This window comes from Bombina bombina, chromosome 2, assembly GCF_027579735.1.
Source record: "Bombina bombina isolate aBomBom1 chromosome 2, aBomBom1.pri, whole genome shotgun sequence".
Taxonomy (NCBI): domain Eukaryota; kingdom Metazoa; phylum Chordata; class Amphibia; order Anura; family Bombinatoridae; genus Bombina; species Bombina bombina.
Window position 1 is genome coordinate 529,880,156 of NC_069500.1, and position 14,689 is coordinate 529,894,844.

General features: G+C 41.2%; 1 protein-coding gene across 2 annotated transcripts in view; it reads right to left on the reverse strand.

Moving 5' to 3' along the window:
• The window catches only part of PSME1 (proteasome activator subunit 1), a 116,764-nt gene that overhangs the window by 23,980 nt on the left and 78,095 nt on the right, over positions 1-14,689 (reverse strand). For both annotated transcript variants that reach the window (XM_053702352.1, XM_053702353.1), the window contains one exon: positions 14,178-14,264. In XM_053702352.1, the coding sequence (XP_053558327.1) occupies positions 14,178-14,264 (87 nt within the window). The remainder of the gene's footprint in view (positions 1-14,177; positions 14,265-14,689) is intronic.

The window sequence follows — 14,689 nt, forward strand, 5'->3', positions numbered from 1 at the left end:
TCTCGTCATATTTTCTACCAAGCTTGGGATATCCAGACTGTTCACGGCAGATCTCCAGCTCTTCTGATGTTCCCTTTGTAAGAGGAGCGGACTTTATGTGGTCAATCCCCTTGTGCACAGCGGTGCTATATACTAGGGAGTACTCCCAGTATGCTGCCTTGGCTCCATGGAGATTCCCCGCCATCTCCCTTTCAGCTGCACCAAATGTGGATCTTTCTCCCTTTGTTAGCCAGCTTTCCCCAGTATCTGCTGACTCCTTTATAGTGATCTTTGTTTCCAGCAAAGTTCCTAGGTCTGCGTATTCAGGCGATATTCTATGTAAAGTCTCTTGTTTCGCATCTCTATTCCGCAGCTTCTGTGGTGTTGCAAACTTGATCACTGGGTGACAGGAGCTGTTCTGCCATGGGTCTGACTCTGGTGGCAGCTTTGTTTTCTCGCCCTCAATAGATGAAATCGCTGTGCTCACGGCATTAAATCGCTCTATTAGAAAGTCATATGGAGCACCAGCGATAAGTTGTTGACATCTCTCTTCAAATCTGGCCATGCGGGAATCTATGTCATTTTGTGGTGCTGCTTCCTCCGCGGGGGCCATTTTAGCTATAGGAGTGTATAGATCTCTTGCGTCCAGCACCCCCATTTTTGCCAGGTGTCTTTGCTATAAATATGCTCCCCTTTGTGAAAGGTGTTATCCTTAGGGTCTATGTCGAGATGGCCGGTGTTGACAAAGAACCTCGGCGTACCGAGGGGGGTAGCGCCGCCTGTATTGAGCCGCCGCTCCAGGCCTCTTCTGTCTTATCCCCTGCTCCGGCGTCAAGAATACAGTATAAATGGGGATATATGATATGTCACTGTATGCTAGTGCCCAATAATAGGCAAAGCGGATGAATGTACTGTAAAAGGACTCCCAAAATCGGCGGTTTTTTAGAGTATCAACAGGAGCTCAAGGAAAGTGCGACCGACCAGGATCGCTGCTAAGACACGCCCCCAAGATTTAACGCTTTTAATCACAGTCAAGCACACTGTCACAGATCTGCTGTGACTGATTACCTCCCTCAAAAATGAATTTTGCAGACCCCTGAGCTCTCTAGAGACGTCCTGGATCAAGGAGGAAGAAGCAGGAAGACTGTGCTAGAATTATAACTGCGCAACAAGGCGCTAAAACAAGGTCCCTCCCACTCCTATCACAACAGTGGGAGCCCTGATATAACTGTTTCCATGCAGAAAATATATGTCAGCCATGTGGAAAAAAATCATGCCCAAAGAGATTTATCACCAAAGTACCTCACAAAAACGAATAACATGCCAGTAAACGTTTTATTAAAAAATAACATTTTCCAATGTCATGCAAAGTTATCACTAAGCCTGCTACCAGTCGCTACCACGGCAGATAAGGCTTAAGTATTATTTCAGTTTTAACAGTATTTTCTCAGTCAAATTCTAGTCCCTAGAAAATAACTTGACTGCGCATACATTTATCAGCCTGATACCAGTTGCCACTACTGCATTTAAGGCTGTACTTACATCATACGGTAACAGCAGTATTTTCTTAGTCAATTCCATTCCCAGAAAATAATGTACTGCACATACCTCATTTGCGGAGGACCCCGCATGCTATTCCCAGTTTCTGAAGTTACCCCACTCCTCAGAATGTCGAGAACAGCCAGTGGATCTTAGTTACGCCTGCTAAGATCATAGAAAAAAAAACGCAGGCAGTTTCTTCTTCCAAATACTGCCTGAGATAGAAAAACAGCACACTCCGGTGCTATTTAAAATAACAAACTTTTGATTGAAGAATAGTTAAGTAAAAACTCCAGCTCCTCTCGCGACCTCCTTCTTTGTTGAGGGTTGCAAGAGAATGACTGGGTATGACATGTGAGGGGAGGAGCTATATAGCAGCTCTGCTTGGGTGATCCTCTTGCAACTTCCTGTTGGGAAGGAGAATATATCCCATAAGTAATGGATGACCCGTGGACTGAACACACTTAACAAGAGAAATCTTCATGGACAGGGAATCTATTATAGTCCCTAGGAAACGCACTTTGGTAGATGGAACAAGAGAACTTTTTTCCAAATTCACCTTCCACCCATGGGAACGAAGAAAAGACAACAGCATCTCTGTATGAAATTGGGCTAGTTGAAAAGATGACGCCTGAACCAAGATGTTGTCTAGATCTTGAGAAAGCCACAGCAAGTGGTGAAACGCGTAGATGGTCCTACTGCCTACAGGAATCTAACTTTGCCCAACAAAGGAATACATAGTGACCAAGGATTGCAAAAGATTGCATTGGCACTATTTTTCTTCATCCAAAACTACAGATACTCTCTGCGCAGAGTGGAAGCTGGATCTACTTTCAGGAGAAAAAATTGGTGTGTGACATCAAACGACTATCAGCGAGGCTGCAGCGTTACCTGTGCCAGAAGGTGAGTGGAGGAGACATACCCACGAAGAGACCGAAAGGCATGCAGAGGTAAAGTAGCCGATATTGCCAATTATACACACGATCCAACTATGAACTATTACATCAAAATGAAACTGGGCACTTTATAAACTACAGAACTAAGAAATTATACAGGCACAAGGAACATATATTTAAAGGAAAATACAATTGGGACTAGTCGTTTATTGAAACGATTCATATATATACACATATTTTTTACTTTACTTCTCAAAGTGTGACTTTACTTTGTTTTGTGTGCAAACAGTCAAACCTTTAGTACCAAAATAATAAGGTGGATTGGTGATATATCAGCTATTCAGCTACTACCGCAACATAAAGAGTGGTGAACCACTATATTTCTAAACTTGCAAACAAGTTGTATATGTAAATCCCCAATTTTCTTGTAACTCTATGCAATAGCATTTTTAAATTATTGAAATACTTGCCTTTACTCTTTAAGTTCTTAAATATTTAAGATCGGTCATAAAATTAGGATTTTACCTATGTGTTTATTGAAATAAATGTGTTTGTATTTTATAACAAATTTGCTTTATTGATTTCATAATATATTCAAACAACATTTGCCTATATCAGTGACACATTCCCTGCTGCTGTTTAGCACAATCGAACCAATTCAGGATTTTACCTATGTGTTTATTGAAATAAATGTGTTTGTATTTTATAACAAATTTGCTTTATTGATTTCATAACATATTCAAACAACATTTGCCTATATCAGTGACACATTCCCTGCTGCTGTTTAGCACAATCGAACCAATTCAGGATTTTACCTATGTGTTTATTGATATAAATGTGTTTGTATTTTATCACTTATTTGCTTTATTGATTTTATATATTTGCCTATACCAGTGACACATCCCCTGCTGCTGCTAGCGCACTCTCACCAATTTATATATTTCTTGTATCTGTCTAGATAAGGCGCCACAGCAATTCCCTGGGATCTGATCACAGCCAATAGCGCCCCCAGAACTTTTGTGAATATTCTGGGAACCGTGGCTAGACTAAATGGAAGTGCAACAAATTGGAAGTGCTTGTCCAGAAATGCAAACCTCAGATACTGATGGTGTTCCCTGTGAATGGTAACATGAAGGTATACGTCCTTCAGGTCTATGGTCGTCATAAACTGAGCTTCCTGTACCAAAGGAAGAATGGAACGAATAGTTTCCATCTTGAAGGACAGAACCCTGATGAAGTTGTTGAGGCACTTGAGGTCTAGAATGGGCCGAAAAGTTCCCTCCTTTTTGGGAACCACAAATAGATTTGAATAGAATCCTAGACCCTGTTCTGCTAGGGGGACAGGAATAATTACTCCCAGAGAGTATAGGTCTTTTACAAAGTTTAAGAAGGCCTCCTTCTTTATTTGGTTTGAGGATAGTCTTGAGTGGAGAAATCTGCCCCTTGGAGGGAAAGACTTAGTATCCCAGGGTTACAGAATGGGATACTATGTCCACCGCCCAAGGGTCTGGGACATCGCATATCCAGGTTTGACGAAAAAGTGAAAGCCTGCCCCCCACCTGATCCATACTGGAATCAGGGGCGGAACCTTCATGCTGATTTAGAGTCAGTAGAAGGTTTCTTGTTTTGTTTTCCCTTGTTCCAGGGCTGGTTGGATTTCTAAGAAGATCTGGGTTGATCTGGTTTTGAAGAGGAAGAGGAGGACTTTTGTTGTCCCTTAGAATTACGAAAGGAACGAAAATTAGAAGTTTGACGACCTCTAGGTCTTTTTTTCTTGTCCTGAGGTAGAAAAGATCCCTTTCCACCTGTTATCTCTGAAATGATCTCTGCCAGACCAGGTCCAAACAGGGTCTTTGCCTTGCAGGGTAAAGCCAAAAGTTTGGCCTTAGAGGAGACATCGGCCAACCAAAATTTTAACCACAGAGCCCTGCGAGCTAGAACCGTGAAGCTAGACATCTTAGCTCCCAGACAAATTATCTGCATATTGACATCACAGATAAAAGTATTGGCCAATTTGAGAGCCTTGATCCTATCTTGGGTCTCCTCTACTGTAGTTTCCTCTGTAATAAGATCAGACAATGCATCGCACCAATAAGATGCAGCTCCTGCAACTATAGCAAGCGAGGCTGGTTGCCACTGAAAGCATTGATGGATATACATCTTCTTTAAGTAAGCCTCAAGCTTTTTATCCATAGGGTCCTTAAAAGAGCAACTATCCTCTATGGGAACGGTAGTTCTCTTGGCAAGAGTAGAAAAAGTTCCTTCTACTTTGGAAACAGTGTGCCATGAGTCACGAATAGAGTTAGCAACAGGAAACATTTTCTTAAAAACAGGGGAAGGGGTAAAAAGGAACCCCTGGCTTATCCCATTCCTGAGCAATAATTTCAGACATCTTCCTTGGGACAGGAAAACCCTCCTCAGAAGATGGGGAATCAAACTCTTTCCAATTTAGAAGGCTTCCAGGGGTTGACAGCAACCAAAGGTTCAGAGTCGTCTAAAGTAGCTAGAACCTCCTTCAATAGCTTAAATCTAAAATTAACCTCTTCAGATTCAGATGATTTTTCTGCTAAAGTCTCAGAATCTGAGATTTTACCTTCAGCAGCTACTGAAGTATGCTCCTCATCAGACATCTGAGCAAGAGTGGCTAATGCAGTCCTAGAGTCAGAAGCCCTAGAATCAGGCAAAAGTTTAGATTTTCTCTTACGCTTACCCAATGCAGGGAAAGCTGACAAAGCCGCTGTTACTGCAGAAGAAACCTGAGCGGCAAAATCCCCAGGTAAATAAACACCCCCAGGTGGATGAGAGGACATAGAAGGCACAGAATGAGACACAGTTAATACTTGGGATGTTTGAGAGACAATAGGCTCAGAAGGGAGTAATTTATCTTTAAATTTGATAAGCATGAGGAACAGAATTGCATTGACAGTAAACACTTGTCCAGAGTCACTGACTGATCTAAACCAGACTCCATTACTGCAGTCACAGCCACAGAAAAAAAAACCAACTTGAAAATAAAATATGAAATTATTTTGAGATTGAAAATAAATAGTAAACCCCTGTTCACAGCGCTCCTATTTAATCCTAAACAATAAAGTGCTCCTACCATACAGAAAAGAATACCCTAGTAGTAAATGGAAAGGCTTGAAAGTTACACTGATCCTCTAATGATCCGCTAAGGTATAATCAGGGATTTGGTACAAACTCTCGATTTGAAGCACACCTACGCACCACCAAACTTACTGAGCTCCGTTACGTAAAAGTGGAACTGCTGGCATCACGTGAGCGGGGAGAAAACACTGCGCCACAGACAAAACGCGCGCAACAGAGAGACAAACGGCTTAGTAACGACCATTAATGTAACTCTCTAAGAAACTGTCCCCACATAAAAAAAAAAATTGCCACTGATGCCAAAAATAGAAGCGATATAAATAATATACCCATAATGATATCTCTGTGCACGTCCCAAGAACGAAATGTTCCCCAACAATAAAGTAAACTCCTCAGCGAAGTGAAGTCTCTCAAACTGTTTAAAAGTCTCAAATTAAAGTAAAAAATATCCCCCAAAATGTATCCTTAACTATAAAAGGATAACTAGTGCCAGAGAAAAGGATCCATAAGATGATTAACCTCCTAAGTGCTGCTCTCCTTCAGTACCTAGAAGGCAATAAGCACTTACCTTAGATCCTGCAGAACAGATGTTGCTCCTTAGGTGTGGCAGGTACTGTACTCCCTGTCATTGACCTGTAGGAAAAACATAAATTATGCTTACCTGATAATTTCATTTCCATCTGTATGGGAAGAGTCCACAGCTGCATTCCTTACTTGTGGGAAATACTGAACCTGGCCACCAGGAGGAGGCAGACACCACCGCCAAAGGCTTAAATACCTCCCCCACTTCCTCATTACCCCCAGTTATTCTGCAGAGGGAACAAGGAACAGTAGGAGAAATATCAGGGTGAAAAAGGTGGCAGAAGAAAAAAATTCAAATTTAGGGCCGCCCATCGGAGAACATGGGCGGGAGCTGTGGACTCTTCCCATACAGATGGAAATGATTTATGTTTTCCATCTTAATATCGGAAGAGTCCACATCTGCATTCCTTACTTGTGGGAAACATATACCCAAGCTCTAGAGTACACGGAATGCTAACGGGAGGAAAAAAAGAGAGGCGGACCCAATCTGAGGGCACCATAGCCTGCAAAACCTTACTCCCGAAGGCTGCTTCAGCAGAAGCAAAAACATCAAACTTGTAAAATGTTGTAAAAAGTATGTAAGGAGAACCAGATAGCCGCCTTACCTTACAAATCTGATCCATAGAGGCCTCATTTTTGAAGGCCCAAGAGGAAACCACTGCTCTCGTAGAATGAGCCGTAATCCTCAGGAGGCTTATGTCCCGCCGTTTCTGTGCTAAACGGATGATACTCCTCAGACAAAAAGATAAGGAAGTCGAAGAGGCCCTCTTACCCCTACGCTTCCCGGAAAAGAGAACAAAGAAATCGGTTTGTCGAAATTCCTTTGTGGCCTGAATATAGAACTTCAAGGCACAAACCACTTCACCCTCGGATAACCCTCAGTTAAATCCAATAAATTATCTGATGTACTCTGGGAAGGAGTGCTTGCGCTTAGCAGGGCGAGGTAAAGCATTAAAGGCCGCAGACACCGCCGTCAGAACTGCGCAGTAACGTCTGGTGAAAAAAGGCCCCCTCCAGATGGAGGATCAGCAATGCTACGGGAAAACTGCATGTGTAGAGATATAAGAATGTAGGGTACGCACCTCACTGGACGACAACTCCTCAGAGGTGGACGGCTCTGTGGTATCAAACATGTTTGATATTATCACATTATCAAGGCCTATGGAACATAATTGAGAGGGCGGAACTAAGGCCTCCTCACCATATAAACAGGAATTACTCATTAGGAATAGAGGGAGTGCCCTCTAAAGTAACAGAAACCTCCATCTCTAGTGCAATAACCGGTGAACTAGAGAAATAAAACATCTTATTTTATTCAAAAAAACGGCACCCTTATACGCCACCTCCTATAACCCAGACAGTACAGAGATTTAGGACTCCTCTCTGATAAACACTCAGTCAGGAAAAAGGGAATGAATCACATGGTGCACAATGCAGGACCGTCCCTGCTATGAGAAAAAGCGCCAAGCTTGTAAACTGCATGGCTCTCAAAGTGAAAGTGAAACCTGTATATTCCATAACAGCCTATGAGCCCATAACATCTCACACATAAAAGCATAAAATCAAATAAACATATAAGATTATTCCCCCCGGTGCAATAATCCCCCTAAGGAGATATGAACCCTTGATTCTATACAGATAAAAGGAGTCACACTGTGACCCTGTCTTCTTGTGTTATCATACATGTATAAAATATGAAACGTGTTTATCCTATGCAGAAGCCATGTCTTTATTCAGGAGGAAGCTTACGCCATGGAAAGTCTAAGTTCAAAGAGCTTTTTGCTCTGGCCGGCCCACCTCTCCTGACAGAATATGGGACCCAGGAAGCTCGCGGATTTGCCAGACCTGAAGCGAATCATGGCCACATACACACAGTGAGTTCTCCCCTTGTTCACAACATACACACACTCATAGCCAATTGCTGCATATGGCCCTTGGTGATGCATGTACTTCAAAGCGTGACCCACCAATATGGCTATGAATTATACGATAACCTCATGGAATATTGGGGGAATAACCTCCCCGGCTAAACGAAGCATGATCTTACAACACCTTAACACAATGCGCACAGATATAGCCTTACTCCAGGAAACCAGGTTATCTCAGATGGAAAATGAAAAGCTAAAATCTAGGTGGGTAGGCCAGATCCTTTACACGCCAACTGAAGGCAGAAAACGTGGTGTGGCCATATTGGTTAGGAAAGGACTCTCAATATCCTTCACAGACACAGTGACAGATAGCAGGGGTAGATATATAATCACATTAATGCACGCTCATAATTTCACTTATGTGGTGTGCAATGTCTATGGCCCCAACGCCTACTGCCCCAGCTTTTGGTCTGAATTGCTAGCAAAGCTGGCCACTTATGACAATTCATTATTAATTGTTGGTGGTGACTTTAATCTAGCACAAACTACGCCTCTAGACAGATTTAAAGAGCCCATGACATCTAACACACCCATAAGAGACATTTCACAACATAAGAGGGAAGCACATCTAATATGAGTTTGTTTATGGAAAATCTAGACCTAGTAGATACATGGAGGGCGCAACATCCAGACCAGAGAGATTACACCTGTGTCTCCAAGTCACACAGCACACTGTCGCGTATTGACTTTTTCCTGACTTCTAGAGCTCTAACACCTCAGATTCACTCACCCAAGATTGGACAAATCACAATTTCGGACCATGCTCCGATTCATTTGAGGCTCCAATCGATAGTACAGGAACATACAAATAGATCCTGGAGGTTTCCTGTATATTTATATGATAACACGAATTTAGACAAAGTCTTAAGCAGTCATGGACACAGTACACAGCGGACAATAACCAACACATAGCAGAACTATATTTGTTCTGGCATGCTTCCAAAGCAGTCATGAGAGGTCACATTACTTCATACACCTCTCACTTTAACAAGCTGTCCAAGAAAATAGACGGGCAATTTCTGTCACGACTAACAGAGGCCTACAATAATTACCTTCTGAACCCCTCTCATACCTCGAGACAAACCTATTATGACCTTAAGAAAACCAGGGACACCTATTTGATCCAAAAAGACAACAGATACAATATCCATAGACATGGACGATTCTATAGACATGGAAACAAGGCAGGCAAATTGATGGCTAGAATGGTAAAGGCACACAACCCTAGATCATATGCAACTTCAATTCAAACGCAATCCAATATGGTGACACACACAAAGGAAATTATGGTGGAATTTGTTAAATACTACCAATCACTATACTCTCAACAGCACATTAATGTAGAAAATAAAAACAAATTCTGGGGAGAAATTATAAATCCTTCTCTGACTGATGCACAGAGAGATATCTTAAATGCCCCAATAAGTACACGAGAATTGTCTAGAACGATTAAACAGCTTAAACTGGGCAAGGCGGCGGGCCCTGATGGGCTTCCTGCCGAGTACTATAAACTCCTAAGTGAAGAAGTCAGTCCCATACTGGCATCCCTATACACAGACTAATCTAATTAACAACACCCAGCCCAATATGCGCTTCACAGAAGCAAATATTTGCATCCTACCAAAACCTGATAGAAATCCTACACTCACATCCTTCTACAGACCAATCTCACTGCTTAACAGTGACTACAAATTACTGACAAAGATAATGGCGGATAGACTGGCACTGGTCCTCCCCTTCTTGGTTCACCCTGACCAAACGGGATTCGTCACAGGACGCTCCTCCGTGGTGAAAACCCTGGCCATATCCTCTTACTATTGGTATAGCACACACTCAAAAAAACAACCCACTCTACAAGATGCTTGTCTTTTGGCGTTAGATGCCGAAAAAAGCTTTTGACAGGATTGAATTGGCGCATTCTTAAACCTTATACAGACTTTGTATACTGCTCCCAAGGCCTCTATCATAATAAATGGCGGACTATCCACTCCTTTTAACCTACAAAGAGGGACCTGACAGGGATGCCCTCTCTCTCCATTACTCTTTGATTTGGCCATTGAACCTTTAGCCTGTCACGTTCGGCAACACAGTGAGGGAATTTACGTTAAAGGCCACAAACAACATTTATCATTGTACGCAGATGACCTCCTTTTATTTGTCAGTAATCCAGGATTAAATGTACCCAAACTCTTAGACATTGACACTTTTGGAACTTTTTCAGGTTACAAAATCAATAAGGATAAGTCAGAGGTCACCTGGCTAAAAAACACGAAGAGAAATACACTTAGTAACACTGGCCTTCAAATAACAGATGGCACGTTCAAATATCTGGGCATCTATATACACATAGACCCAAATAAACTATACCCATTAAATATCAGCAAAACTCTTTTAAATATACGGGATATGTTGCTTGGATGGGATAAACTCCCCCTATCCTTGACGGGCAGGAGACACCTCTTTAAAATGATAGCCCTACCCAAAATACTTTACCCTTTACAGATGCTTCTGTTAATGCTAATGCAATGAGATGCCAAGACAATACAATCTGCCTTCGGTCAATTTATATGGAAAGGAAAAAAGCAGAGGATAGGTAGGCTTAGCCTGGTTATGCCATTTACTAAAGGGGGGCTCCGCCTCCCAAACATTCTTTGGTACAATTGGGCGACTTTGACCAAGATAGTGCTGGACTGGTTAGTTGGGAATGAAAAATTCACAATCCCCACATTAGAATCAGGTCTCACACTTCCGATACACCTAGCCTTCTTGCCTCATGCAAAGCTAAACTCTCTGCCACCCGAAATACAACATCATGTTCTATTTAGAGACCCTTTAAGAGCATGGGCAAAACTGTGTAAGTTGTGGGGAATAAAATTTAGTATTAACAAATTCCTCCCTATCCAGGGCAATTTATCCTTTTTACCAGGATACACCACAGCAGTATTTAAGATCTGGAAAGAGAAACACCTCACAACAATTGGACAACTATACAATCCACTAGATATTCATCCTTTTCAGGAACTACAAAACACCTATCAGATACTGAACACACATAGGTTTGCATATCTCCAATGTAGGCATTATGTCACAAAACTGAAATCAGAGGGCCTGCTTACTGTGGAAAACAATCATATTAACACTTTATGCTCATTAGCTAAACAGGGCACATACAAACTAGCGAACGCATATGACCTCATTCTTAAACACCATGACACTCTGAACATCCAAAGGATCTCATTAAAATGGTCCACCTGCAGAAACATAGAAATAGATTCCGAACAGCTGACATCTAGTTTTGAGGAAGTTAGGAACACAACATTATCAGCAAACCCGAGAGAAACACATACAAAAATTCTCCAACAAGCGTATATTACTCCGGCCCTTAGATCCAAGTGGATAACCCGATGCGGAAAATGTCTGCATCAAATGTAAACTACCAAAACCCGATTGGATTCACCTGTTTTGGGAATGTCCCAAGCTAAAATGGTTCTGGAATAAGATAGCATTCTGGTTAACAAAAGTAACAAAACAAAAAAAAAAAAAGACATCCCTCTCGGCACAACAAATCGTGTTCCTGCTCCCCACCAACAATACACAGACACAAGACATTCTAGCTAAAATAACTATTCTAATCGCACGACAGTTGATATTACTACACTGGGCGGATAAGAAGTCTCCTCCATTCCAAAAATTCCTCACTAAGTTGCACACCCAGATGCTTATAGAACAGGCAGACGTCAGGGGGAATATTGAGAAGAGAATATCCAGATTCATGATTCATTAAAAAATGGGAACTATACTTACTGTACTTGCCAGATAGTGTCAGAGAAAGAGTTCTATATCCATTTAGAAATAGTGAATTTATCCTTAAAGAAAACTTTAAGGGGAATTGGTGCTTCTCGAATAACCACATACAGACTGCCTAGGCACATAACAAACACACACTTTGTGCTCATGTCGGTGGGGAGGGATGCTCTAGGGCTGGTGTCCGCGGGCATCTCGGGTAAGTATGGCCGGATCTGGGCTTTGTTGGTGCATAGCACTTTAATCTAAATTTTTTGGTTTATTATATTTTGTTATTGTTTATAATGTTTTGAAGAAAAAGTGAAAAAAATGAGAGGGGACAGCACGATCTATGGCATACTTGTCGCGTTGATACGGGAATATTATGAATCTTTCAATGGACTATAAACTACCATCAGAGTCTTGTGTTTAACGATATGTTAACAATCTTTCATGAATGTATATCAACTTTCACGGTCATTGGTTCGTGTAAAAACCTCTTGGTGAATAAATAAAGTTTTTAATAATAAAATATGAAACGATCTTACCAGAATCTACATCGTGGAACAGGAACACGGCCCTTCAAGTGTGACAGAGAGTAGCATCGCTTCTGACGTGGACTTGAGTGAAGAAAGTAGGCAGCCAAACTCGTCAACGCTGATTGCCTATGGAGCTGTTAATATGAGTCGGGATGGTTTCGCAGAAAGAATCTCCCTGCATCTCCGGACTCTTACTTTCATCCATGCTCTCACTGAGAGGCTGACAGGACTACTTAAAACTCCAGTCTCAACTTGAAGAGTACTACCCTCCATAAGAGACTACTCCAAAATCATCTAACACTTCTTTGCCAACCTCCTGTGACGAAAGGCAAATAATGACTGGGGTTATGAGGAAGTGGGGGAGGTATTTAAGCCTTTGGCTGGGGTATCTTTGCCTCCTCTTGGTGGCCAGGTTCAGTATTTCCCACAAGTAAGGAATGCAGCTGTGGACTCTTCCCATATTAAGATGGAAATAAAGAACAGAATAACCAACTCTGGCTTATTGGAAAGGGGAAGCAAAGTATTAAAATTAAAGCAAGGACTACCTTGCCGCCTTTTAACTGCTTAAAAGCCACCACTACTCTTACTGAGGAGATTGACGTGGACACAGCTGAAACCCCAATGCTTGCTTGCAGGGAAAAGTACCCATAAAAGGATTAAAATCTTCAGACACCAACTTCGCACAACCTCCATTGACAGAGGCAAAGAGAATGACTGGGGGTCATGGGTAAGGCAGTTACACTTAACATCTTTGCTGGGGTGCTCTTTGCCTCCTCCTGCTGGCCAGGAGTTGAATATCCCACTAGTAATTGGAATGACGTTGTGGACTCTCCATGTCTTAAGAAAGAAATATTTATATTTTCATGTCTGGTTAGCGCAAATGAGAATATGCGATTGTGGTGGGTTAGCATTTTTTTCCCCTTTATTGACTTATGGGAAATATGTGAATGCACATGCAATGTTCTAACTTTGGATTTTTGGGTTTGTCGGGTTACAGCGAGAACGAAAAAAGTTAACTTTCAACTCATAATACGAGCGCAACCCGACAAGCACAAAAATCTAACTTCTAGCACAATTAACGCTCAAGCAGGAGTGTGAAATTTGAGCTCCACTTGTAATCTGGCTCAATATGGGTAGACTTGATTGGCCTTTTTGATTCTTAGCTGCTATTTCTAACTAGATTTCTTTTGTAGTGGAGAGATGGTAGCCTGAGTTCTGACGCACAATGTCAAGCTAATACAAGGCTACATTATCAATGGATTTAGTTTTGAAAAACAAATTTGTTTTTGGATCCATAAGTCTACTTAGGTATTATTAGAATATGTACATCAAACATTTTCAGTTGGCTGTGTAATATTATACATTGTTTTCTATACTTTTTTAATACTATACACAAAGCCTATGCATGTAAAGTCTGTTACTCCATCAATGTAGCTCATGTTGTTTAATGTGAGTTCTTGGAATCTATTACATGTGAAACTATGATCTGCTACAAGTCGTGCAACTTTGTTCAACTTTCACTACAACACAAACTATAGTAGCCAAGAAGCAGAGTTAATAAGGATTCTAACTATAATGAAACTCAAGGTTTGGTCTTAGTGTGAACTATAGACTGTGAGCTCTCCGGAGAAGGGCCCTCTTCCTCCTGTGCTAGATTTGTTTAGTCTTGTTATGTTTTGTATTGTATCACAAATCTTTGTCATTGTATACCCCTATCATTGTACCCAGCGCTACGGAATTTGGCGGCGCTATACAAATAAATGATAATAATAATAACAGTAGACATGATTTCTATAAAATCCTACAGTATCTGAAACACTTACATAAAAATTCCTTATTTCCCTGGCAGTGATTCGCAGCTCAGAATACTGAGACTCATCCAACTGCTGAACCAGAGCTCGGAAATCCCCCTGGAAGAGATGGCAAAAAAACACATTAGTAGGAACAAAAAGAATGTTGTGGATTGTGAGAGAATGTGAGATAAGACACAAAGAATAAATTACAAGAAAATGAGACATATTATTAAGAGATATTCTCAATATTCAAACATGTTTATGAAACAGCAGGATTTAGGTAAAAGCTATTTAAAGTGAACCTAATGCAGCAAGACCTCTTTTCTACACCCTGCTTATGTTGACTGGCTTATATGGACAACTCCCACAGTTCTATTGGTAGACAAAAACACACCTGCCCAAACGTGACAAGAAACCATTTGTTTTATAAAGCCTGTTCTAAATAAACAGTTCATGAAAATCCTGCACTTTATTTTTTCTAACTAATATTAATATAACTAAATTGGTTGACATATAACTCATAAGACACATCAACATTTGTT